The sequence below is a fragment of the Nannizzia gypsea genome, genomic scaffold (assembly GCF_000150975.2).
Source record: "Nannizzia gypsea CBS 118893 supercont1.1 genomic scaffold, whole genome shotgun sequence".
Lineage (NCBI taxonomy): Eukaryota > Fungi > Ascomycota > Eurotiomycetes > Onygenales > Arthrodermataceae > Nannizzia > Nannizzia gypsea.
In genome coordinates this window covers 816923-841514 of record NW_003345201.1, presented here as the reverse complement: position 1 = coordinate 841514, position 24592 = coordinate 816923, and the positions used below count along the sequence as shown (strand labels likewise).

General features: G+C 48.4%; 12 protein-coding genes across 12 annotated transcripts; 6 read left to right on the top strand and 6 right to left on the bottom strand.

Annotated features, from left to right (window-relative positions):
• Positions 1 to 466: 466 nt before the first annotated feature.
• On the top strand, positions 467 to 1341 carry MGYG_00306 (hypothetical protein; the record flags this gene model as incomplete). The annotated part of the gene is made up of 2 exons (XM_003176169.1): positions 467 to 504; positions 579 to 1341. The coding sequence occupies 2 exons, from the start codon at positions 467 to 469 to the stop codon at positions 1339 to 1341; spliced, it is 801 nt and encodes a 266-aa protein (XP_003176217.1).
• A 136-nt stretch (positions 1342 to 1477) lies between these two features.
• Positions 1478 to 4272, bottom strand: MGYG_00305 (mannosyl-oligosaccharide glucosidase; the record flags this gene model as incomplete). Its single annotated transcript, XM_003176168.1, has 7 exons — positions 1478 to 1723; positions 1784 to 2669; positions 2722 to 3100; positions 3154 to 3199; positions 3254 to 3411; positions 3486 to 3962; positions 4047 to 4272. 7 exons carry the CDS (start codon positions 4270 to 4272, stop codon positions 1478 to 1480), a joined length of 2418 nt encoding a protein of 805 aa, XP_003176216.1.
• A 496-nt stretch (positions 4273 to 4768) lies between these two features.
• MGYG_00304 (highly oxidoreductase) lies at positions 4769 to 6054 on the bottom strand (the record flags this gene model as incomplete). Its single annotated transcript, XM_003176167.1, has 2 exons — positions 4769 to 5955; positions 6015 to 6054. The coding sequence occupies 2 exons, from the start codon at positions 6052 to 6054 to the stop codon at positions 4769 to 4771; spliced, it is 1227 nt and encodes a 408-aa protein (XP_003176215.1).
• Positions 6055 to 6537: 483 nt separating this feature from the next.
• On the bottom strand, positions 6538 to 7420 carry MGYG_00303 (hypothetical protein; the record flags this gene model as incomplete). The annotated part of the gene is made up of 2 exons (XM_003176166.1): positions 6538 to 6971; positions 7054 to 7420. 2 exons carry the CDS (start codon positions 7418 to 7420, stop codon positions 6538 to 6540), a joined length of 801 nt encoding a protein of 266 aa, XP_003176214.1.
• Positions 7421 to 7761: 341 nt separating this feature from the next.
• MGYG_00302 (hypothetical protein) lies at positions 7762 to 8939 on the top strand (the record flags this gene model as incomplete). The annotated part of the gene is made up of 3 exons (XM_003176165.1): positions 7762 to 7920; positions 7998 to 8166; positions 8221 to 8939. The coding sequence occupies 3 exons, from the start codon at positions 7762 to 7764 to the stop codon at positions 8937 to 8939; spliced, it is 1047 nt and encodes a 348-aa protein (XP_003176213.1).
• A 177-nt stretch (positions 8940 to 9116) lies between these two features.
• Positions 9117 to 10040, bottom strand: MGYG_00301 (transporter SEC22; the record flags this gene model as incomplete). Its single annotated transcript, XM_003176164.1, has 5 exons — positions 9117 to 9179; positions 9245 to 9650; positions 9728 to 9837; positions 9906 to 9940; positions 10007 to 10040. 5 exons carry the CDS (start codon positions 10038 to 10040, stop codon positions 9117 to 9119), a joined length of 648 nt encoding a protein of 215 aa, XP_003176212.1.
• Positions 10041 to 10430: 390 nt separating this feature from the next.
• On the top strand, positions 10431 to 12501 carry MGYG_00300 (hypothetical protein; the record flags this gene model as incomplete). The annotated part of the gene is made up of 3 exons (XM_003176163.1): positions 10431 to 10565; positions 10629 to 11108; positions 11170 to 12501. 3 exons carry the CDS (start codon positions 10431 to 10433, stop codon positions 12499 to 12501), a joined length of 1947 nt encoding a protein of 648 aa, XP_003176211.1.
• A 388-nt stretch (positions 12502 to 12889) lies between these two features.
• MGYG_00299 (short chain dehydrogenase/reductase) lies at positions 12890 to 14420 on the bottom strand (the record flags this gene model as incomplete). Its single annotated transcript, XM_003176162.1, has 5 exons — positions 12890 to 13465; positions 13521 to 13591; positions 13658 to 13822; positions 13886 to 13971; positions 14059 to 14420. 5 exons carry the CDS (start codon positions 14418 to 14420, stop codon positions 12890 to 12892), a joined length of 1260 nt encoding a protein of 419 aa, XP_003176210.1.
• A 373-nt stretch (positions 14421 to 14793) lies between these two features.
• On the top strand, positions 14794 to 16990 carry MGYG_00298 (cleft lip and palate transmembrane protein 1; the record flags this gene model as incomplete). The annotated part of the gene is made up of 4 exons (XM_003176161.1): positions 14794 to 14838; positions 14909 to 15970; positions 16050 to 16544; positions 16610 to 16990. 4 exons carry the CDS (start codon positions 14794 to 14796, stop codon positions 16988 to 16990), a joined length of 1983 nt encoding a protein of 660 aa, XP_003176209.1.
• A 3026-nt stretch (positions 16991 to 20016) lies between these two features.
• Positions 20017 to 20826, top strand: MGYG_00297 (secreted protein; the record flags this gene model as incomplete). Its single annotated transcript, XM_003176160.1, has 2 exons — positions 20017 to 20517; positions 20590 to 20826. The coding sequence occupies 2 exons, from the start codon at positions 20017 to 20019 to the stop codon at positions 20824 to 20826; spliced, it is 738 nt and encodes a 245-aa protein (XP_003176208.1).
• A 559-nt stretch (positions 20827 to 21385) lies between these two features.
• MGYG_00296 (hypothetical protein) lies at positions 21386 to 23660 on the top strand (the record flags this gene model as incomplete). The annotated part of the gene is made up of 4 exons (XM_003176159.1): positions 21386 to 21428; positions 21486 to 22513; positions 22573 to 22784; positions 22889 to 23660. The coding sequence occupies 4 exons, from the start codon at positions 21386 to 21388 to the stop codon at positions 23658 to 23660; spliced, it is 2055 nt and encodes a 684-aa protein (XP_003176207.1).
• A 32-nt stretch (positions 23661 to 23692) lies between these two features.
• MGYG_00295 (hypothetical protein) lies at positions 23693 to 24587 on the bottom strand (the record flags this gene model as incomplete). The annotated part of the gene is made up of 2 exons (XM_003176158.1): positions 23693 to 24324; positions 24377 to 24587. 2 exons carry the CDS (start codon positions 24585 to 24587, stop codon positions 23693 to 23695), a joined length of 843 nt encoding a protein of 280 aa, XP_003176206.1.
• Positions 24588 to 24592: the final 5 nt, after the last annotated feature.

Here is a 24592-nt window from a genome sequence, read left to right as displayed (position 1 = left end):
AGAATAGCAGCGCTCTCACCCTCCGGCGTGCATCGCAGTAGCAGGTTCGTTCACAGCTCACCAGCACAACAGCGTCAGCCCGCACCGCCGAGAAGTTGACCTGTCGTCGAGACAAAGCCGGTGGTGAGGCTGTAAGTTGTTTTCCGGCTTTACGTCAAACGCTTTTTCGTTTTTGGAAAAGTAAGAAAGTTACGTGTTTATCACGTGCTCACTTTATTTCCCCGGGGGATCATAATGCACGGGCTCTCTATTGATCAGTGCATAAACCGTTTGTCACGTGATTGATTTTACTATTTTCGGCGAAAGTTTCGAGTTTCGACGTTCGACTTTCTTGATGATATCAAGGACAAGCTGCAGGCAAAAGTCGAACGAAAGACGAGGACAGCAGAAGACGCGGTCGAAAAGGAACGAGAAAGAGATAGAGAGCCAGAGGTCTGCAATTGTTGCTCCGGGCAGTTAACCAGCAATGGATCTTGTGTCCACTATTCGGAAGGAAGGGAGCAGGTGAGTTGCGAAGCTTGAGGGCATCCAACCCGTGGGTTCCAGTAGCTAACTAGTTAATTGATATCGCTTCGCAGGGGAGGCCAGACAGAGTTCAAATGGTCAGATGTCAAGGACTCGAGCCGCCGGGAAAACTACCTTGGCCATTCCTTGATGGCCCCGGTTGGTCGGTGGCAGCAAGGCCGTGATCTCTCATGGTATGCCAAAGGTGAAGACCCTGATGCGGCAAAGAGAGCTCGGGAAGAAGAAATCCGGAAGATCAAAGAGGCAGAACAAGAAGCCATAGCTCGAGCACTCGGTCTACCAGTGTCAGTGCCGTCAAAAAGCTCGAACGCGAATATGGAACCGCTAGGAGGCAAGGAGGTCGAGCGAGCAATCCTACAAGGGGCCGATGATCACGAGGGCGTTGATCGTGTCAAGGGAGTCGGATTCGGTGGCTACACCGGAAAGACGCCAGCTGGAGAAGGAGTCGAGAAGCTAGAGCCAATAGGAGATGTTTCTAACAACTATAGCCAAAGTACGAGGACCAACGCCGACAGCCGGCCCCGCAGCGACCGCCACTCGGACAGAAGAAAGGAGCACGGCAGAAGAAATGATCGGGATCGTGCGAGGGATCATAGAAGCCGGAGAGAAGACTATCGCTCAGATCGACATGCAAGGAGAAAACATCGTTCGCGTTCTCGGTCCCGAGAGGGTGTTCGAAGACGGCGGTCAGCTTCACGTTCACGCAGTAGGGATCGGGAACCACGAAATCGTCGAAGCCATCACAGACGGAGCCGATCACCCCATACCTCTCGATATTATAGAGACGATAAGAGACATGACCGTTACGACAGATGAGGATAACACAGCTCAAATATAACGACAGGCTTTTTGGCGTTTTGGGTGGAGGTTTCATTTTCTCATTTGCATAGCCTCTAGGATTGGTCACACATCATTTTGTATAAACGCATAGTCATCTCTAAGTTCTATATATTCACAATTCATCTTTGGTGCTGAATTGGGTGCTTAAGTCAGGCATAGTCATCATCTTTACCACCAGACTGGTCCAACCAGTGAAGTGTTGTGTTCGCTGGCCCTTGCCGGTATCAGGGTTATACTGCTCCCAAGCAAAGCCAGTGTTCTTCCACTCCTTGAAAACATTATCGACCACGTTCTTGCGTAGCTTCGTGTACATCTCTGATGCTTGTTCCTGGTAGGGCCCCTGAACCTGAGCGATACTCTGTGGAAAACACCTTAGTTAGACATATGTCTCTGACAGTCAGCTAATATAAAGACATACCAGAAGATTCTTGAGAACTAGATAGTTCATATTGATCCAAATAGGCCCTTTCCAGTAATTCTCGCCAGTCCCGAAAAATTCGTCTCTTTTGCTAAGACTTCGGATGCCATAGTCACTCCATAGTTCTTCTGAATCCTGGATAAGATTTAAAATATCCCCCAGTCTCGGGTGGTTGGCATCCAAAAGACCAGCCATAAAAGGGAAAATAGAAATATAGCCCTTATGGCACACATGGATACTTTCTTCATAATCATCGATTGTGGAATCACAATAAGTTTTTGCGTCCTTATTCCAATGGAGATCATCAATATTCCTAAGGATAGCTGTTTCGTATTTCGTGAATTCTTCGACGTCAGCTGTCTCACCTAATGCTTCGGCAATATCTCGCAAAGAACGGGTCATCATGCCCATCCAGCTTATTAGATCAACGTGAAGCTCTCCAGGGTGGGGTGGTTGAGCTCGAGGATAGTCATCTAGGCCAGAAGTGAGAATGTGTTCAACCGTACGTCCTCGCCATCGATATCCTTCTTTGCTTGAGAAAGAATCTCTCTCGTAGGATTTGAGATCACCCCGTTGCGTTTTCCTAAACCAGAAGTATTGACGACAGAGCAGAGGATATATTGAGCGAAGGAATGTTATACCGAGCTCTTTATTGTCAGAATACGCGGAGTTGTTAGGACTCTGGGGGTCAGAAGATTTTGCCAATGCAGCCTTGTTCATAAATTCCCTGAGAACAAGGAACAACGTTGGTGGGTTGGCATAGTGAGGGTACTGGGTTTGAAACTCGCTTGGGACTTTGCTTCTTGCTTCAGGTCCTAGGATCTGTTCTCTCGCAATCCATCCATCTTCATCCATGAGGTTGAGCCAGCTCTTAACAATTTGAAGTCTGTAACTGTCAGTTTTTTATCTGGTAGACGGAGTGGGGTAGATAGGCATACGTCAAGTCAAGGTCCCATTCCATGATTGGCAGCAGGTGGAAGCCCTCATCCCACAAGAATCCCCTTGGGAAAAACGGCCGGGACGGAACTGAAGTAAATAATTCAGATGGATTCGTGGGAATGAGCTTTGCGCGGGATCGAGCTTCAGCGGCTTCCTCCCAGAATCCTTCATTTTCTTCGTCGTACTCTGGAGCATAACTGCGGTCGACAATTGAATCTCCGTAAAAGTAGCCAATGCCGCCTACCAGATTGGAGAGCATTTCCTTTGAGAACCGCAAGTACTCTGGATTGTTAAACGGAGCGAGAGGCTTAAATGTCTTCTCATACTTTTGGGAAAAGGAAGCTGATATGTCTTTAATCCGTTTTGTGATCGTGGGTGCTGGGTATAAAAGTTAACAACAGTAATCACCCACAGAATTATTATATACATACACGTCAGTGGCTTTTCAGCAGTCGCCGATGAGAATATGATGTCAAACTAACTGAAGATTAGTGATTAATAGCTTGATGGTTGGGATAAATGAGCACTTGCCTCAAAAGACCCGCGAAAGACTTTCTGGATATAATGAATGTTACCTCCTCCCGGAGCATTTGCCAGGGTGAGTAACGCCGGAGGAGGAGGTATATTCCCTTCTCCAAACTTCTTTATGGCAGCCTCAATAGATTGTTTCATCTGTGTGAAAAGTATAGCTATAGTAGCATTGACGATTTTAGCAGCGCGTCAAGGTCGGTCAGAGTAAAGGAAAAAAAGGATGGTTTCATACTCTTTCCTTGCCAAAGTGCCTCTGGCGGTACATTCATGCTTGAAACGATTGTTCTGTCCAAAGGCCTCTCATCGTAGCTTGGATGCATCCGCGGAGGGTAGGCATTGGTATCCGGACCGCGGGTAATGTCAATGGTAAAGTCACCCAGGCTCGGTGTGCTTCCACCGAGTCTGACATCCCCCTCGTATCCAAGCTCATCGGGCTCGTTGTGCAGTTTTAGCTTCCCTAGTCCTTCCAATGCAGTATAGAATATCAAAGTCGTAGGCTGGTCAGGAGGTGCATCAGGACGAGGCACTCCCTTAATGCGAGCGCCCCAGCTACCGCCGTGAGTCCCTCCTGGGACCTTTACGAAGTCTATCGTAAGGTCAATTGTATTACGGGAATCGTGAACGGTCTGTCTGCCGCCGTTTCGAATGTCATATTCCTCCCAACCATAGCCCTCCATTCCCTCATTCTGCTCACAGGTATGCCTGAAGTCTACGGTATCAGGTTAGCTATTATCCAAAAACTATATCTTATCGTAGGTTGTAATTGGACCGAACAGCGACTGTGTTTACGTACTATCCTGAGCGGTCTGGTAATCGTCAACTTTTGCCCACAACAACCCCATAAGCAAGCTCTTTGGAATCCGTGGCCGCACTCCGAAATATAAATTAGGACGATAGGGGCCCCATAGCAAAGTCTGGTTCAATGCCGTATCCACGGCTAGGGCAGCTGTATCCTTCGCTGCAACAGGTGCCAGCACGGCGAGGATACATACCCAAAGAAAAGAGGACAGTGTAGCCATTTTGCTCGCTCGCCCTGGCTTCATTCTCCACCACTATGTCATAAGCTGTTCGAGCTTAGGTATCAATGGGTCCGGCCCTGCCTTTCCATCCGCGTGGAGTTGTTGATGTCCTGACGTGTCCCGATTATAGTTGACCTTAGAAACATAGCTGCAACCGCCGGAGATACGATGGTCCGTTTGATGAGATGCGGCCCGCTGGAAGGTTAGGGTTGACCAACCAGTTATCTGTTTATTACTGAATTTAAATAATTCCCCCCCGGTAATGGATAGAGGTGCTTGTTGCATGTATAGCGGTTTATATTGTTGGTGAATATATGAGAAAGCCTTCTGCTGTCTTTGAGATTAACTAGTGGATATAGCTATGGGATCATGGTGTGACGTCATTCCATACTATTCTATAGCTAGTTAACCGTCTTAAAGAGAATGTAGGAGAGAGATCAGTCATCTCTAGAGAAGCCCGATGGAGGCTGGAGGCTGGGTAATATAAAGAATTCTCCTATAACACCTTGCGAGGATCCAGGGAAGAGATATCCAAACTCTTAGCGTCTCCATCGAATACAAACTCGCTCATCAGCTTGCCTGTTGCTGGTGCATTCTGGATGCCCCAGCAGGTATGACCAGTTGCTAGATACAAACCTTCTGTCCCAGTCTTGCCTATAAGGGGGCTCCCTCGATCGCCGGTTCCAGCTACATTAGGAAGATAGCAGGCTTGTCGAATGATAACTTCTCCATCTCGTAGCTCATCGGAAACGCTTCCAATTGCGTTGATGATGTCCTGGCATCGGGACTGGTCAACCTCGACGTCAGCTGTAGATGAAGGCAATGGCACCAGTGTATCTCCTTCTCCGCATGCGTATACAGTGTTGTCTGGCCGGGCGTAGATTTCGGGGCTGGTGGCAGATAGTCTGCCAGACTTGGACTGTCCGGCCGACAGGGTGATCTCGGTGAATAGTGTGTAGGCTGAGACTGGACGTGTTGGACGCAGGACAACACTATGTGCTCGAAGGGCCTCGATGGGGGCTGGTGGGAATATCCTTGATGTCCAGGGGCCCGCTGAAATAATAACGTCTGTAGCGATGATAGTCTCCATAGTCCCAGAGGCCTTGCTTTGGTAGGCTAAGGTCTTGATATGGCTGGCTGAGTAGTCGATGTTGGTGACAGTGCCCAGGACCACTTTCGCGCCCTTCTCTTCCGCCAGCTTTGCCATTGACGTCGTGAATAGGTACGGATGCACCTGTGCGGTGGTCCCCTTGCCTCCCATCTCCTCATATGCCCTTAACACGACAGGATCAAACCAATCGAGGTCTTCGGGAAACCCAGCCGCCTTCAGCGTGGCCATAGCATCGTCGCTTCTCTTGCCCAGAGACACGGCCTCTTCATCAGACTTTGGCTTGCCAGGTTGGTTTCTGGCCCGGCTATCAGCGACAAGCTGTCCGCATCCAACTTCTCTATAGCCCCATCTGTCCACTCCGCCGTGTTCCTGTGCCAGCTGTGCGTGTAGTTGGTAGCTCAATGGGACAATGACCTTGGGATATGCCCATAGAGCTAACAAGCCGCCAGCCTTGCCAGATGCCCCGCCAGCAATTTCTGAGGCCTCAAGAATTGTTATTTTGTGTCTTGAAGGATCGTAGGAAGGGTGTCTTGTCAGGAAATAGGCGCAGCAGCATCCAATTATCCCACCGCCTGGTAATTAAGACATTAGACTGGTGTTCAATGATCATGAGGGGCGCGCTGCGACCTACCGACAATAACAATGTCCCGCTCCCTGCCAGTGTCAGCCATTTTTGCTCGTTTCTTTCGGATACTCTGCAGAGTGGTACGTCCTATGCTGGCAATCAGATGGTAACAACGTCCTCAACGGTGTCTGGGCCTGTTGATATGAGATGTCACTGTGCCGTCGTTGAAGTTTGTCTTTTTTCCTATGACGTCGTATAAAACAGTACCTTCAATCCCCACGAAAAAGAAGAATCTACCACAACAACTGCATTTATTAAACAGCTTCAACAGCGGCAAAGACAACGCATGAAATAAAATCGGGTATATTTCTCAATGCTGCAGTGGCTCTAATTATACAAACGGTGGTCATATCCCAGGAATGAAGGCAAGGAAAGGCCATGAAGATTAGCAACAAACAAGCTCATAATTCGCCCTGATTGCACAGGAATAGATGATGAGGGAAGAAAAAATTAGAAGGAAAAGAGAGGAAGAACGCTCAGAATGCCGTTGAAGGTTGTGGACATAATAAGAAAGGAGAGAAAAGTGCTATCATCGAGTTGGACTCAGCGGTTTGTTGAATCCTCCCACACGGTTCATGTACTGTCTGTACTGTGTCTTCTTCTCCTTTCGGACACCGGAGACGTTGTTTCCCGGGACCTTAGTGTTCTGTGTACTCTTAAAGGAGGAGAATCCCATGGCTTTCATCATCACTTGGTCAAGGTCGTCTGGATCGTCTGGTATGTCCACCTCCATTTCGTCTTGCCGGCCGGACTTTGTCGGCGGTCGCGCAGAGCTAGCTACGCCATTGGGTTCTCTGCTGGGTTCTCCGTGTCGGCTGTGTTTTGTATCCGCGCGATCAAGTCCGCCTCTCCGGGCGGGTGACCGTGAGCGGGCTCTACGGCCATTCCGTGCAGGAGAGCGTGATCTCGACGGCGACCGGCTGAACGATCTCTCGCGGTGTCTTTTGGATCTGGACGTATAGTCTATATAGTCAAAGATGTGTTAGCTCCCTGTGACCATGAAACATATCAAAGAGCAAAACAGTGTATGTGTATATATACATACCACGACGTGAGCTGTATCTCTCCCTGCTTAAGCTCCTCTCCCGACCTTTGACACCTCTACCATCTCTGTCAGAGTCCCTCCGGGTATCTCGTGGGTAATCTCGCGGTCGTCTATCCCTTGACCAGCTTCTGTCTCGCCGTCTCTCTCCTCTGTCCCGAGATCGAGATCGAGATCGCACTCGCCGTTCCCCTCTAGAGGACCCGTTCCTGGAGACTTCCTCACTGCCTGTTGCTGGTTTTCTCAAGGTACCACTAGATTCCTTAGATTCACCATCAGACCGCGTGCTATTATCATTCATATCCCACATTGCAGAGCTGTCCGTTCGTCTGGCGCGTTTGGCTGGTGGCTCTACCATGGTGTCGGGCATGAGGGCGAAAAGCGACGAATACGACGGTATCACGGTTAAATGAGGGACAAGGCTATGTCGAATAGCTGCTGGTATCGCCCGGGTCTCGTCTCAGTCACTGCTTAACGCTGGTTCAAACGTCTGCTTGCTGCTTCTTTGCTTGTTTGCAGGAATGAAAATGAACAAGAAACTTCTACGGCGGGCGGAAAAGGCCAAAAGTGCTTCGATATTTTTTCTTTTTTTCTTTACTTTTTTTTTGCGGGCAGAAGAAAGAAATTTGATAGACAGAGAAAGACGACGACGACTTTGATAGATAGAACTACAAGAGTACTCCGTATACCGAGGAGTGAAGGCTTGCTGAAATGGCTCCTAACGACGTGTCTCACCGTCGTACCCATAACTTGCTCCTCATATCAAAGCTGCTTAACCTCCGGGAGGGCGCTGCGCCGTTAACACTTGTTCAAGACTCGCTGGAGCAATCAGCCGCACCGCTGTTGAAGGAATACATTAGACGGACCAAAGTAACACTCTTGACACCCCTTATAGCTGTGATTTAGAGTAGTGTGTCTGACAGGTTCTTTTTTGTTCGTTTTACCAGCTATCAAAAGGACATGTAACCTTCGTCTCCTTCGATACGTTGACCCGTCCTGCGGGGGTCGATACATTCATAACCACCACTGGAAAGGCATATGAGCAGGTCGCAGAGGAGGTGGTAGGGTCTTATGCTGCCTCTCAGCCTGCAGGGAGCCAGAGCATCGCTCCTAAAAGTAAGTAGCTTGAGAAGATTTTGTCTGTTCAAGCTGTTAAGACACAGTCTCTAGGATGCCTCGTGATAGTCGATTCGGTACACCCGTTGCTTTCCCCCAGAGCTGGTGCAGACCCTGTTTATCTGCCTGAATACCTGAGCTCACTGTTGGGGTCTCCGTCGCCTCATATGCAAGTCTCTCTTGTTCTGGTTTATCACCGTCACATACCGTCTTCATCCAGCTCGAATCCATATGCGCCATCACCACTCTGCCTGTTGACATATTTAGCCACCACGATAATCACCACACACTCAATATCTCAGATGCTTGCTCGCAAGGCAGCTATGGACAGGAGTCTGCCGCCTCCGGCATTTGGGCTGGAGGAAGAAGTTGATGGTGTTCTAATCGGAAGAGTAAACCAACAATCAAAGGCGGAGAAACAAGACGGAATTGTCCTGGAAATGGAACATAGACGAAAGAGCGGACGCGGCATAGTCGAGTGGTACTTTCTACCACATGCATCTAAATACCCCGCCAAACAGGCCACAGAAGTGACCATACTGCTTGATGACCACCCTCTGTATAAACGGAAGGACACAGACATGCACGAGGAGCCCTGGGAGCCCGAGTCAACCTTTGAACTTGGCTTAACAGATAGACAGCGGAGAGACAGGGATAACGTGGTGCTGCCTTATTTCGACGCCCAGAAGGGTGATGGACCGGGAGAAGGTGGGCGTATCCTCTATGACATGGGCGAAGAAGACGATTTCGACGAAGAAGAGGACGAAATCTGAACATAATCAGCAATTGCCGGCAAGGAAAAAGTGAAAGCCCTCCTCCGAATTCCCGTTTGCCCATTAATAAGACATGTAAGATGTGAGGGCTTACACGAAGGCTACAACATTCAGGGCAATAGCGTCGTCGTCTGGAAGGCATTTTGGTGTGTATGATTATGGACATTAATATCTGCACTAGAAGAACCGCCACCAGATGAGAACGATAAAGATAAAGCCAACACCCGCAAACGGACCATACTGTCGAACTGTATTAGTATCCAACTTCCACAACGCGGACGGACAAACAGATAAACAGGACATACCTGTTTAATCAGCAATTCCCAGTTTATTCGCACAGCTGCCTTTCGGTATTTCTTGCTGTCCTCCCGCAGCCTCCCGGACATCTCTCCCATGCGCTCCAGGCTGTCGCCCCGGTACAAGAGATCTTCTATATTCTTCGTCATCACCTTGGTGACATCCTTGAGCTCATCGTTCAATTTATCGATGTTCTGGGATGCCCGGCTATCTTGATATGATTTCTTGGTTCGTTGGATAAAGGAGTCGAACTCGACAAAGGCGTATGGTCGTAAAGAGGAGGAAAGGTATCTTGTTGGAGAATAGGTGTTAAAAAACTCTGTTGCGATATCAGAGAGATATGAAAATGCGAGTTTGCGGGGGTACGACTGCTCCGCAATGCAGAGGAAGCAGATGTCGTCCTGAATGATGTAACTAGAGTGGCCGAGTTAGCATCCGCAATCGATCTCCCCTCACTCCACGAAATCTCCCTAAGGAATCCATCTCCATACTGTAGACTGTAGCGCCCCGAGGATATGCTAGCTTGCTGCTCCGAGTTGCGGTTCAACCGCGCAACTATCTCTTTGGTTTGCGACTTAACATCCGAAAGCTCAGACTCGGCCTGCACCAGAAACTTGTTAGCGTATTCACTTTCCCTTGAGTGTCCACATCCTGGAGCAACACACGCACCTGTTCATTGTCTACCGAAGCCGCAAGCATAAGGCCTAGAAGGAGACAAACATCTTAGCTGCAACACACCCTCGGCGATCCAGACACAGAACACGACCCACCATCTAGCCTGGAAATCTGTGTTGATATGACCATATCGGCTCTTCTTCTTCTTCACTCCTGCAGCTATAAATTATCCTTTAATCCGCCGTTGGCTGTTGTCCGTTGACTGTTTTCTTAAAGCCAGATTTTGTTATTTTTATTTACTTAGACAACTTGTTGGAAGAAAAGAAGATGAAGCGCAAGGCGGTGTCGAGCGGCAGAACGAGCTCCCCGTAAGTACAACTTCAACTCTTAACGTCAACGTCAACGTTCACCACACAGCAAGGGCTGCTTTCGAAGATGTTTCTTTTGCTCCCTTTACCGTTCACTTTTGCCTAGACAGTGAGAATATGCTAAGATCTGGGAACCACCAGGTGTGGGCAGCAGGGTGCGCTGGACGATGCGACTTATACTAAAAAGACAGCTCAATCCTCAAAGGAGAAGATGGAGAGGAAGATGCCTGCCAAAACGACCTCCACAAAACGCAAGTCCGGCAGAGGGACCAAGAAGAATCCATGGGCCGACGAAGACCTAGTGATGACAAGCGAGAAATCGCCGCTTGTCGACGTTGATCTAGCGGTACGTGGTGGTTAGATAGTCACAATCTAGATAATACACTGTTTACTTATTGATTGATATTAGAAACTGCTGGCCAAACCCGAAGCATGGGCGTGCCTAGACGAAGGAGAGAAGAAAGAGATCCTTGCTTTACTTCCCGAAAGCGTACACCCAAATGCAGAGCCGTCTGCTGAGAATCCAGATGGAATCATTCCGCCTCTCTCCGAAGAGTTTCTGCGCTACTCAAATGTCTGGCGTGATACAACCCGTCAGTTCCAAGTTGATCTTCAAAACGGAAAATATAACCCTCAATGGCAGAAACAGGCACATAAAGCAATGAAAGAAAGGGCCGAGGGGAAATTTGATGCACGAAAAGAACGAGATTTTGAGGCCTTCTGGGGCCAGAAACAGCGCTACCACACCAATGCGCCAGCTGGTGAAAGCGCCACGGTTGACTTCAAAACGTTGGTCACAAACGGCGTGTTTGAAGTGGGAGACATTTGGAAGTACTCTCGCTCCCAGGGGAAGGGGGCGGATAAATTTTTAGTTGAGAAGGAGGTTGCTGTACGTCTATCGCTTTTACTCCCCCACAGGTTTCATTTACTGATGGAATTATATCGTACAGGTCATGAGTTTGGATGGAGAGACACTTACGTTTGCCATTCCTCCTGGTAGGCGCGTGTTTCTACCTTCATCGTCTAAAAATCAGCCAGCGACATTGCCCACACCAGAGCATATACCAGATTGTCCTGTTGAGCCTGAACCTAGGCCAAAATCTAGTCCCGAGTGTGAGCCTACGATCAAAACTGAATGCAAAGTCGGCTCCCAGGTGATTCCAGACACAGGCATGCCAGGAGCTGATTCAAGTAAGCCTCATGTTTGTGATGAGGACCGAAGTATTGCCCAGGAATACATAGCGAGCAACAGCCGGAATGTCCTTACAGAGAACCTCGAAGCGGAATCTAATCAACCACCAGCAGATGAAAGTTGTATTACAAACAAAGCAACTGTTGAGCTCGCTATACCCAAAGATCCTTCAAGCCTCAGTACAGCTATGGATGTTCACCCATCTGACAACGTTCCTCCTAGTACTGAATCACAAGCATCCAAAGTGCTCAGTTACATTAACCAGAAGTCTTTTGTTGAACAGTCTTTTATTGATCAACTTCTGGATGATGGTGATGACCACAGCATTGTGTCTGACCCACCGGACATCATAGATGAAATAGATGATGTGGATTTTCACAGGTCTTTACAAGAGTTAGGGCCTTCACCCCCCGCTAATATTCCATATACACCAATCCCTCTACAAGTACACTCTTCTGCCTCTAGAAAAGGTACGTCACCTGCTGAGCCTGAAGTAGCTGTGAAGGAGCTAGAAGCCGGAAATCCAGATGCTCCAAATCGCACACAGCCTGGGCGATCTAGCATATTCGTACCAAAAATTCCTAGCCTTAAAGCCCCTATACTAGCGGAAACAGCAACAGCAGCAACCGAAACTGAGTTGCAAGTTCCTGATGTATCTGGTCAAACAGATACGAATCAGTCTCATGGTCGAGTATTTGTACAATCCGAAGCTGGTACAGACTCTGACGCTCAAACGAAAACAGAAACACCAAACAATTGGCCAGAAACATCAAGTCAGCTCGGTGCTGGCTCGCCTGGTACCCTCAACATGAAGCCCAAAGAGCCATCCGAAACTCTTAACAAAATGAATCCTTCTCCGATGGGTAAAGAGGAAGGTTTTCTTGGAAGCCCCAATAGCGGTGAACCAGTGATATTTTCCGGTGTCACCGGACCTATGTTTTTGATTAGAAAGATTCATGAACTTGATGGCCGAGAATGTTCAGCCCGAATCGCAAATGCATGGATGGTTTTCCGCTGCATTAGAAACAACCAGGATATGGGAACCCTTTGGGATATCCGTCACAGCTGGTATCTCCGATCAAAACGTTGAGAATATAATGATGGGGAAGGTACCTAAGCCTACTATTGATAGGGCAAGGTACAGGGTCTAATACACGCTGACTGCCAGGATACTACTTGTGGAATTTTGGGGAATATCTCCCACAGCATCACTATTAGCAGCGCCTGAATACGATTTGAAATATGCCCTAGATCCTTGAATCTCTCCCTGTACGATACCAATCATCCTAGATAGATTTGTCAATTGAATGAGCATGTTCGCCGAGGTGATCTCCGAGGTGAATGAACAACCTTGGCATAGCTTTAGGGACTGATTAATGAATACGAACGGCTGTAAGATTTCACTTTTTGGGTCTACACTTGTATATACATGAGCATTAAGGCCATGATGTCACATTAATATATATCTACAAAGTACTTTACGTCTCGGACTGGGCCACTACCTCGTCACTCGTGACCCTAGGCGGATTGTCTGTGCTATTAATATCCACAGCACAGCTGCACTCGATGAAGTCCTCCAGCTCTTCGCTGACTGTCTTCAGTTTCTCCTTAACACATGCCACCGACTCTGCCCCAACGATATGTCTAGCAGGCGGGTTTTCATGGCCTCCAATCGCAGTAATCGCATACATGGTTTCTCCTATTAGGATTTCCAGGTGCTCAGAGCCAAGTGGCGGATATAGTGATACGCCTGAAGGCGCGGAGAGGGGTTCGCTATTCTCGTTTGCAAACTCCTGCTTCACGCTTCCCGGAGAAGACAACGGAGCCAGCGGAGTGGGTGGAAAACGAGCTGACCGGGCATACCCGCTGGAACCCGGAAGCTGGGAAAGCACGCTGTTCATAATTCTTCGGAAAAGGGGTGCATGGTTTTGCGCTGGATTGTAGGCGTTGAGCGGTGGGACGCTTGTGATTAGATTAGATAGCACCCCAATCTCAACGCTGCTTTGGAGGATTGTGATTCGGATATTGAATGGCGCCACTTCGTATGCAAGGCTCTGTTGTAGATTTTAATATAATGTCTTGGGGAGAATAGAGAGAGGTAAGGCTCACGTCACAGTAGCCGTCTAATGCCCATTCCGCGGCACAATAAACCCCAAGACCAGGTGTTCCAATATGTCCAGCTGTTATTTTTTTAGCAGGTTGCATGAAGAGAGACTAGTATAATTAGTTAAGGGATGCAAACTTACTTATTCCACCTAGGACCATAAGATGCCCGGATCTCTGGAGTCGCATTTGCGGAAGGGCAGATTTGATCAAGTTAACGGGTCCGAAGTAATTAGTTTCAAACTGGTCTTTCAGCAGCATTCTCGCACGCTCTGAAGTTGCGAGCTCTTCAACGGATCCAATGACCGCTATCACGCCCGTATCAGCGACTGTCAGGGTAGGAACTTGAGGAGAGGGTTCGATGTGCTCACCTTGGCTCGTGCAACAGAGAATGATGTCAATTCTTCCATATTTGTTGATCGTACTAGCAATTGCAGCCTGGCAGTCGCTCATTATCCTATAGACACCCAAGTTAGCACTCCTGTATGGGCCAATGCATCCAGGTTTCTGTCACTGTAGTTGTATGCCGCCATCTCATCCGTACCTGATATCAAGATTCACAACATCAAATCTTTCCTTCCACCCGCCAGTCTCCCGGTCCGATTCCGCATTGTCTAGTTCTTCGAGGAAGTTTTCAAAGGCAGCGAGCCTGGGATTCTCTCGTCCAGAGTCTGCGGGACAGCGGCCGCAAACCACATAGTCGCCATGCGCGAGGATCTGGCGAGCCAGCGAGATTCCAATGGGAGAGTCGCCAGAGGAAAACAGCCAAACTCGTGGGTTCTCGTGTACCGGAAACTGGGATTGGCCCGTTGCCGCAGCTGTTGCACTCGGTGTTGATGCTGGAGCTGCCGCTTGTGCTCCTGCTGCTCCGGTTGCTGTTCCTGTGCCTGCTTGGTAGTTTTCCATGTTATCGATTCGCTTTAAGGGTAGGTTGAAAGCCCATCTCGAGGTCCAGCAGAAGAGCGACTCCGGCCGATCACGGCGTGCGTATCTGTCTCAGCGTAAACGGGATCAAAGCGTCTGTCGCATGTCGATTGTTTCGCCGGAGTTTGAAGCGGCGGCGGCTTTTTTTGGTTGCTTCGATCTCCTTATCGTTGGTTGATGCGGGATGAGGCGATTTCATTGGTCGTTTCTGGCAACTCCCGAGCGATAACGTAAAAAGAATATCTGGCTCCTGTTATTCTCCTTCTCTCCACAACGTCTTCGTCTCGATAAACATACATCTCGAAACTTGGTCAGCTTCGGATAATTACTCTTGAGGCTTGCTTCGACAGCCAAGATGCCGGAAGCACCCAGAGGCAATGCGCGCCAGGAGGATGAGACCGTGAGTTGGCCAGCCAAAACTAACTACTTGTTACTTGGGCAAGGCTAACAGGAGCTCCCACAAGCTATAGTCGGCACTCCAGCCCATGTTAAAGGGGTTTGTCATGCTAGTGGTCTCCCAGTTTGTGTTGTCGAAGGCTATGAACTACTGGAATGCGCCCAGTGATGCTGCTGGCGGTGCGGCTGTTGTTAAGAACTCGTTCCCAAAATTCTCCGAGCGTCCCGACCAAGATACAATTACAAACGCGACTTATTTCCCTGTCAAGACAGTGCCGATGTGGGAGACAGGCAGCAAGCTAGACATTGCGGTACATGTTACCCCATCTACTACATTCCCTCTTCCAAGGGATAGCAAGGTACTGGATGAGAAGGAGTTTAATACTGCGGGTGCAAAGGAGCTTCGAGAAATTAGTACCACTCTGTTTATTCCGAAAGCAGTGCAGAATAATGAGACTCTCTGGGCTCACTTTTTCGTTGCGCTTTCGGGACATCCACAGTACTCGAATGAGGAAGGATATAGCGCTGACACAGCCTATAACTTTTCCCACCCGGTTAACCAGTACCTACCAAAAAAGAAGGCCAAAAAGCTCCGGAACCTTTTGGATGCAGCTAATGAGACTGAAGTCGTGGACGAAGTGCCAAAAACAGTCAAGATTAGCTCCTTTTATCACCCAAATCTCACTGTATCTTTCGTTACCGACCAAGGAGCTATAAATTTCCAGGCATCTCATCCGTCTATTCGCCAGTTCCTTCAATTGGAACGGAGCGGCGCCAGAGATGGCTCTGGGCAAGTGGGCTGGTACTATCCGACTTTCTTTTTCAATCGTTTTTGGCAGCTTAGGAACCATATGACGGAACTCAACTCCACTGTCAGTGAAGTCCCACTGCGCATTACCCTGAACACGGTGAAACAGTGGCAATTTGCTATAATGTCTAGCATTGAGGAAGATTCCAAGCAGAAGCAACGTCAAGCAGCCTTTGGAGGCCCACTTCCTCCTACTTCAGGCGACGGAAGCGAGGTCGAGATGATTAAGGAAGTACTTTTAGATACTAACATCTACCTTCTCATCACCACCGGTGTTGTTGGTGTGCTGCATACAATCTTTGAGTTCCTCGCTTTCAAGAATGATATCGTAAGTAAAATACCTCCCCATTGGCACACTTCTTGCGTAAATAAACTTTAATGGGCAATGCTTACCGGTATCGACCTAGTCTCACTGGAGAAAGAAGAAAGACGTCGTTGGAACCTCTGTCCGCACCATTATTGCAAATGTCTTCATGCAGCTGATCATCTTCTTGTACCTACTTGACAACAATGAGCACACATCTTGGATGATTCTCGGCGGCCAAGGCTTTGGTATTGTTGTTGAAGCTTGGAAAATCACAAAGACAGCTAATGTCCGCATTCGCCCGCCGCCGGCAGACTCATATCTCTCGTTCCTCCCGTACATCATTGTCCTTGAAGACAAACACAAGCTTAGCGAGACTGAGAAGAAAACCCAAGAGTACGATGAAATTGCGTTCAAATGGTTGTATATCGCTGCCGTTCCGCTATTGATCGGATATGCCATATACAGCCTGTTATATGAGACCCACAAGTCGTGGTACTCTTATATTATCGAGACACTTGTTGGCAGTGTCTATGCATATGGGTTCCTCATGATGGTTCCAAGCTTGTATATCAACTATCGTCTCAAGGCAAGTGAAGTTTTCCCAACTGTGAAACACAAGATCTGGAAAAGCTGGTTTAGCTAACCGCAAAATGGCAATAGTCCGTTGCACATATGCCTGGAAAAGCACTCACTTACAAGTTCCTCAACACGTTCATCGATGACTTGTTTGCATTCACCATCAAGATGCCAACACTGCATCGACTTGCAACCCTCCGAGATGACGTTATCTTCTTCATCTGGCTCTATCAAAGCTGGAAGTACAAGGTTGACTACACTCGAGTCAACGAATTCGGCCAAGGAGGAGACGACGATGAAGAAGAGGAGAAAAAGGAGAAAACCACTCAGAAAAGCGAGGAGAATACCTCCGGTGGCGATTCGAAGGCCGTAGAACCATCCACTCCCGCGGTCAAAGCGGGTGAGGATGAGGCTTCTTCATCCGCAAAGGCATCATCAAAGGGTTCCATGCGGAAAAGGAAGTAGGCCGCAGCCTATGTTCCATTCTACCGGGCCATTCCGCCCCAGGCAGCCATCTAGCATCTCGTTTTCCACCCATGTGAGCATGCGGCCTTTGGAACCAGGAAGGGTATCATTCATTCTAAAATCAAAAACCATATATACGAAATAATCGGTTAATGTCCCCAATAAAGCAGCACATGTTGGCAGCTAGAAAAGGTGCATTATTCTGCCCGTACATAATAATATCACTACGTACCCTGTCTTAAAGCGGGCGCAGCCCATGGCTTCTCCCTGTTGATATCAAGCATAGTTTTTAACAACCTTCAGGCCCGATACCACAAAGTCTCGCACCTGAACAACACACAGGTAGGCATATTCCTGTAGAGGAAGTCACCCCCTTGCTAATAATATATTATCATCCATGTTACAACCTAAAATACGCCGTATGCATGTGCATTATGATATTCTAACCCCAAGGCTTTTCGAATGGAATGAGGTGATATCTCATTTTACTCGACCGAGCCCCTGGCCCACACGCATCATTACCGACCTGAAGTAGTTAAAAGGATGCATGAGACAGAACAAGTCGTTGTTATACGAAGCACGAAGTATATACATCTGTCATGAGAGAGACAACGAAGACAAGCAGCATGCCTCCTCCAAAGCCGTATTCCGAGACCAATATATCCTTCCTGCTGCCCCTGTGCTTGCAAAGAATCAAAATAGCAAGATCGTCGCCGACACCCCTGCAAATAGGATAAGACGATGTAAACATCCCCAGCCGTCCTCCCCACAGTCCTCAGAGACAAATTCCATCAGTCTGAACTCTACCAATGCCACGAGTAGTAGCTTAGCTTTACCGGTTTGGAGGGAAGAGAGAGGGGTGGATTTACTTCCTTCATACCAACTGAATGTTTCAGGGATGGCCTAAGCAGTCTAGTTTACTTGCAGCTCCATAGCGTGCATGAGGGCGATCATCATAACCATGCTTCTGGAATTTCGGGTTTTTACATCTGACCAGCAAATTACCAGGGGTTGGTTAGTGCCTTAGCCACCGAGGAAGTGTAAAAGCATGTCGTCCCCTGGTATAAAATACATACACGGAGCAGGTATCTACAGCCATGCGGGGTGGTATCTTTTGCCTTTCCTAAATAGCCTTTGATATCCTTGAGCCTGGCTTCGCGGAGAGTATCTAAAAGGCTCCATTTTATTCATTATTGTCAGGGAAATGTAGCATGGGAATCCGCGGCTCAAGGGGAGGGCTATCCTAGCAGAAAATGCACAACAGACTTCCTTCAGCACTGTATCTGAGCGGGGTTGCCAGACACACAGAGCACCTTTTTGTGGCTCCCAGAGCGTAGTGTACTCCATACTCCGTACCTTCAGGTCGGACAAGCAACGACATCGCCTTGGGGCGCTGATCGAATTGCTTACCATGACATCAGAAGAAGGACGCAGATCAAAAGTTCCGCGTACCTGACTAAGAAAACGGCGAAGATAAGTCGACTTGGTACGCGGTTAGTCTGACAGACCAACGCTAGGATCCCCTAGCCTAGCAGACATATTGGCCACTATGTATACATAACTCTTCCGTGTCCTCGGAAATGCACCTGAAAACAGCCAAGGGTAAGAAGCGATCCCGTCCTGGTGCAGAGGCGAGAAAAGTATAATAGACTAGTTACCGCACTGCTGAAGGGGCGTAAACTCCAAGTGTTAATAACTGCTATGTGATGTGTACCTATCAACAGGAGCTAACTGAAGCGAGATAGACAGGGGCGGGGGTGATACCATGCATCCTCTTCGATGTGCTCTTCTTAGTTCGCCTTCCGTCTCTTCCTTCGATGTCGTGATGTTGTTTGTTTTTGCTGCTGCTGTTGTTGTTGTCGTTGTTGTTGCCTTTTTTAGCTCAGTAACAAGTCACATGAGCTTGAAGTCTTGGCACATGTCTATCTCCCGGATTAATAATCATCCGGCCAAGACCCGCGATTAAGCTCGTGGAGTTTGATCGTCGGATCTGCAAAACATCGACATCGACATCGACATCACAGCGAAAAAGAGGACGAGACTCGGGCTGGCTTGCAGTCTCTAGACAGTCGTCTCTCTTCTGCTCGGGATATGGACCAGTTGATGGTCGCCGTGTCGGCTTTCAAACGGCCGGCCATGAGTCATTGGGCGGGAGGGGCGTTTCTACCTGAAACCACCCTTCGGCTCAAGGGTTACCCCAGGTTTCTCCATCTCGCGGACTCTGCACAAGACTGGGCATAAAAAAGCAGTTTCCTGCTCCATTTCTTCCTCATGGGCTCTTCCGGGGATGCAAGGGCCCCCACCGCGTCTTCTTATCCTGTCTGCCTGGGTCGCCGACCTGATGGCGCTGGACCCTGTGAACGGTGCAAGCACCGTTGACTTTGGCTTAGCAAACGCATGTCCAGTACCAGGGGGGGTTGAGCCCACTTCACTTCCCCATTCTCTTCTATTTTCTTCTTACTTGTCATTATCCACTGGGTCTGGCATATCAGCTGTGCAGCTAGAGGATTCGGTCTAGTTTTGCTAGCGCCTAGAACGGAGATTAGATCTGTGATACCAACGTTGCGTCGGTCTTTTAGCTTCCGTTGGCGAGAAAGAAGGCGGTCATTTTTGCATGCATCATGGCGTCTTCACGTTTCCCCGTCTTTTATCTGCAATGCCTGGCTGTAGTGGCTTGGCATTGGCCATGTGCTATGAAGACTACGGTCAGGTGGGATAATGCACGGCTGGTTTGAGTGACGGAGATGCAACGCTATCAGATATTGGCTCAACCTGGGCATCTTCACAGAGATTTGGTCTCGCGTATGGTCGGAGGAAGAACACGAACTTGTAGTCTATAGCATTTCCGCTATCGTTCGGTTCTACCCTGATCTATCCTGGCCGTACCCCCAGAGAAAAGTTATATAAACCCAACGTTTCTCCCAGATACTCTGGTTATTTTTCTTGTTTACCTGCACCTCAGCTCGATCTTAATATCTTTCTCAATTACCACCTGAGAATCAATCAACACTTTCTTCCATCTCAAGATGAAGTCTGCAGCTATTATTGCCGTTTTGGCCCAGGCCCTTGCTGTTACCTCTCAGCCAGTTGAAGGTGACAGAACCCCCGGCACTCGCACCTTGGACCTCCCCAACTTCCCCGGCGGCAGCATTCCAACTCGCGGGGTCGAACAGCGCGCTGAACTCCCTCCAGACAACGGCAGCGGCAACGCCCCTGACCCAGACAAGGTCCACATTGTTGGTGTCACCTATGGCGGTACTGGATGCCCCGAAGGCACCGTCAGCCACATCTTGTCCGACGACCGCCAGGTCATGACCCTCATCTTCGATCAATACGTGGCTCAGATTGGCCCGGATGTTAACACCAAGGAGAACCGCAAGAACTGCCAGCTCAACATCAACCTCCGCTACCCCGGTGGATTCCAGTTCTCGGTCTTCTCTGCCGATTACCGTGGCTACGCCAACCTTGACAAGGGTGTCTCTGGTACCCAGAAGTCCATCTACTACTTCTCTGGCCAGACCGAGCAGGTTAGTTCTTTGTTTACACCGGTTTCTCTCTTTTGTTTCTTTATCTGAACTAGATGCTAACTTACTACGTAGACTTCCACAAGCACCACATGGAAGGGCCCACTTGACAAGGACTACATCCTCCATGACGAGGCCAACCAGACCTCTACTGTCTGGTCTCCTTGCGGAGCTAACGGTGCTCTGAACATCAACTCCCAGGTCCGACTCACCTCAACCGACCGCAACGCTCGCGGTATCCTTACCAGCGACTCCGTCGACACCAGCTTCAAGCAGATTGTCCACGTTAGATGGCAACAGTGCACCAAATAGATCTCGCGCCAGAGATCACGACAATAATCCCAAAGGCTCATCACCACAATTGAACGATTGGACAGCCATCCACGAGCTCGTCAATGGTTCCCCTTGAGCTAAGCATGGATATAATTACGACTCGCCACCCGCCCTGTACTTATTTACTATTCTCACACCGGCTGGGTCATGCTTTGATTTATGACAATTATTTTATATTTTATCCCCCTGTTCATAGTTATCCCCCTTTCACATCATGTATCTCTGTATCGCACAACTCCCTGTCTCTGGACTTCTCCTTGTGGAAACCATTAGTTTCTTATCTCAGAGTATAGAATAGGGTACTTAGATATATATTATACCTTCATTTGCGCAATTCCCTTGACGTCCTCTCTATTCTTCCGTAGAACTACTCTGTACATAGTTGCTGTAGCTTACATAATCCTCACGGGCGATCACTAGAACTTTGTTTTTGGGTAGTTAGTTAACTAGTGATTTCAGGGGCGCGTCGGAAACGCGATACTCAAGTATGTCAAGCAACTGACGAACATGACAAGAATCAAAGAAAATATATATTATAATGGCCTGGGCATTAGATGAAGCTGTGGAACAGCTTGAGAGTGGTAACGTGGACTTTATGTTATTTTCAATTACACGGGATTGCGCTAACTGTTACCAAGTTGCAAATCTGCCTCCAAAGCAGCGGCATACCAACGTTGCGGAGCTGGTGAAAGTGATAGTCTCATCTGCCTTTGAATCCGGGCTGGACGTAGACACACTGAACCGTATCCTGAACGTCATCGTGTCATCTCGACACCTTGACCAGTCGACTGTGACTTCAATAATAAAAAATCTTTACCCTGCTGAAAGAGTTCCATCAACAACTGTTTCGAGAGTGATTTGCTCCTTGGGAGCTGCAAAATCCAAGCCGTCTCCAGCCACGCAAAATTTACTGCTGAGATGGCTTCTACTGGTTTACGATAGCCTGATGAGCCAGGCTCATCTGGGGAAATTCTATAGCGTCCTCTTCGATAACTTGGATATGATTAGTTTGCGCCGCCCGATTTGTCATATCCTCTCGCTCATCACTCGGAGGAAACACATTAAGCCATTCCGTGTTTGGGCTCTCTTGGAGCTTATCCGGAACACGGGCGGTGATGAAAGAGAGCTCTGGGGACTGCTACGAGTGTATAAAAGCTACTATCCTGACATTATCATTGATGATACGGCGATCCCTCGCCGGCGAGCAACCTACTTTTTCAAACATCCGGACCCGGAATGGACCGCACACATGAAAATGCTTCAGGAGAGAGCTGCAAATTCTGCTCCCCAGTCTGCCCCAGAAGCCTTCCAGACTATTCGTCGAGATGGTGTCAAAAGGAGTCGGATTGAGGTTGTTATTCCCGTTCCTAAAACTTCCCGAGTCCGACCCGGTTTTACTTCTCTAGAAGAACTTAGCAATGTGCGGGATTTCGTCAACAAACTGGACAAAATTGAACTTCCGAATCAGATAGCCTCTGCTTTAATAGAGCCCCTGAATCAGAAATTCTTGCTTCTGGCGCAGAATAAGGAAGCACTACAGAGGATGGAAAGCTGGCTTACAAGTTTCTTCGAAGATGAACTGGATCAACTGAGAGAAGAAAACAGCTCATCAGAAGAACTGGCATTTGTCCTGGATAACCTAGTACGGTATGTGAGATATACAAAGGTAAGATTTTCCTCCTCAGATAGTATTATGAGGTCAGGTTAATAAGTAACTTCGTACAGGTCTTTCCTAGCTGTGTTGAAAAGTTTCTCCAAAATTACTTGCTGGTATGGGATGGGACAAGCCATCGAGCAGCGATGATCAATCTGCTAGAATATGCGCCTATGCGTGATCACCTTTATCAACAATATTTTGTCAGCGTGGAGAATGCGATTCTGGACAACTCCATAGAGTCCAAGAGTCTGGTTCTCCAGTATTACACGCTACTTCCGCCGTTGGTTGCAGCATTCTCCAGTCAAATGTGTCTTTTGATTATGCCCTTGACCTTGCGAGCATTGTCAATAGGGCTGAGCTATTGTCGTTGACCTTACTCGAAAGTCCATCCGCTTCAGATGCCAAGTCAGTCAAGGACTACTGGTCCTCTAGCTCACCTGTCCTTTGGTTTTACATACAGCTGGCCGAGTTATACCTTCATGCTCCGACTAACCATCTGATACGGCTAAATACCCCTCCTCCTGAGAGTGTATACCTCCTGGCTTTCACTCCGGTTCTCAGCCATATGTCGTTGATGAGCAATGTGATAGCAATCTATAAATCTTCCTTTGAAGAGTCACTAGCAACTACAGCTTCTGCAGATGGTTCTTCCAGAAAGCCATACCCAGATGCTGTGGTAACCAGCCTCAATGGACATGTCCTAGACATCTGCAACCTATTATGGCGGAACAGAGGGTTAAATAGCGATGAGCCTAATGCCCTAGGCTGCCTTGTGAGAAGCGAAGTAGTTGAATTGCTCACCGAATATATCCAGGAAGTCGGCGAGGACCTAGCGAAAAAAGGTAAAAATGGTGGTATTTACAGGCTGCGGCTTGCATCTATATTTTCCTTGAGCCATCATGCCGCGTTGTGTGGCATGTCGGCAATGTGTTTCAGAAATCTAGAGTCTATGGCTGAAAAGGATGGAGAAGAGATACTGGCACGGTTAACGTGGCCGGTGACCCAAAAGGCGCTGAATGCTCTACATAAAGCCGGGGGTATCAAGGTCGACTGGCAAGAGTATCGGCTGAAGATGCTTGAATGGCTGGACAAGCATGGATCGGAAGGAATTGGTCGATTAATGAGAAGTTCAATGATGACCCTGAGACAAAGATAGGATAAGCTCAGTTGGGGTTATCATTGGGTCGATCATTGAGACGATATTTCTGGACAGTTGATGTAGATATCCTGGACGCTGGGGTCATCCCTGAGCTCGTTTACTATATTTTCCACAGTAGCACGGGCTTCTTCGGACTCAAGCTTGACCAGAGTATCTTGGTTCGGATCCCATATGATGTCAATGCTTTCCGTAACCAAATCGGTGGCAGCAGACATCTTATCCGCTACTGACTTTGTGGCCGTATGCTCCGTATAAACGACAAGGCGGCTGTTTTCGTCTCCCTCGACATCGGTTGCACCAGCGTCGATTGCTAGTTCGAGATAACTGTCGACATCCAACTCCGGTTTTTGTTCAAATACTATTTTCCCCTTTTTCTCGAATAAATAACTTGTAGGCGTGTTTGATCCTCCGGAATGTCGGATAATAGCTCTAATATCTTGCAGAGCCCGAGCTTTTTGGTCTGTCAAGCACTCTACCACGACGGCGACAGAATGTGGCAGCATTCCCTCGATGGTGAGTGATTCCAATGCTGTTCCAGCAGCTGTAATGCCCTGTCCTCTTGCAATGGCGGCTTCTATGGTCGGCTTGGGCATTCCGCTCCGTTTGGCGTTCGCTATAACAAGGGCAAGGCGAGGGTTGGTCTTTGGATCAGGGCCATATACTAAGCATTGTTAGCTAACTACCCACACCACAACAGACCAAGAATAGCTTACACTTGGATGCCTGAATGAGGTCTTTACTGAATATCTGGCGCTCTTTGCTTTTTGCAGCATCGTTTTTGCCTTTGTCATGTCTGATTGTTGACCAGCGATTGTGTCCTGACCGCAGTACCTGGCTGCTCGAGATATAATGGCAGCTGCTGCAAATCCAGGACGGCTGGATCCGAGGACTCGAAAGCATCCTGCGGCCTAATGCTGCCGCCATCTTGT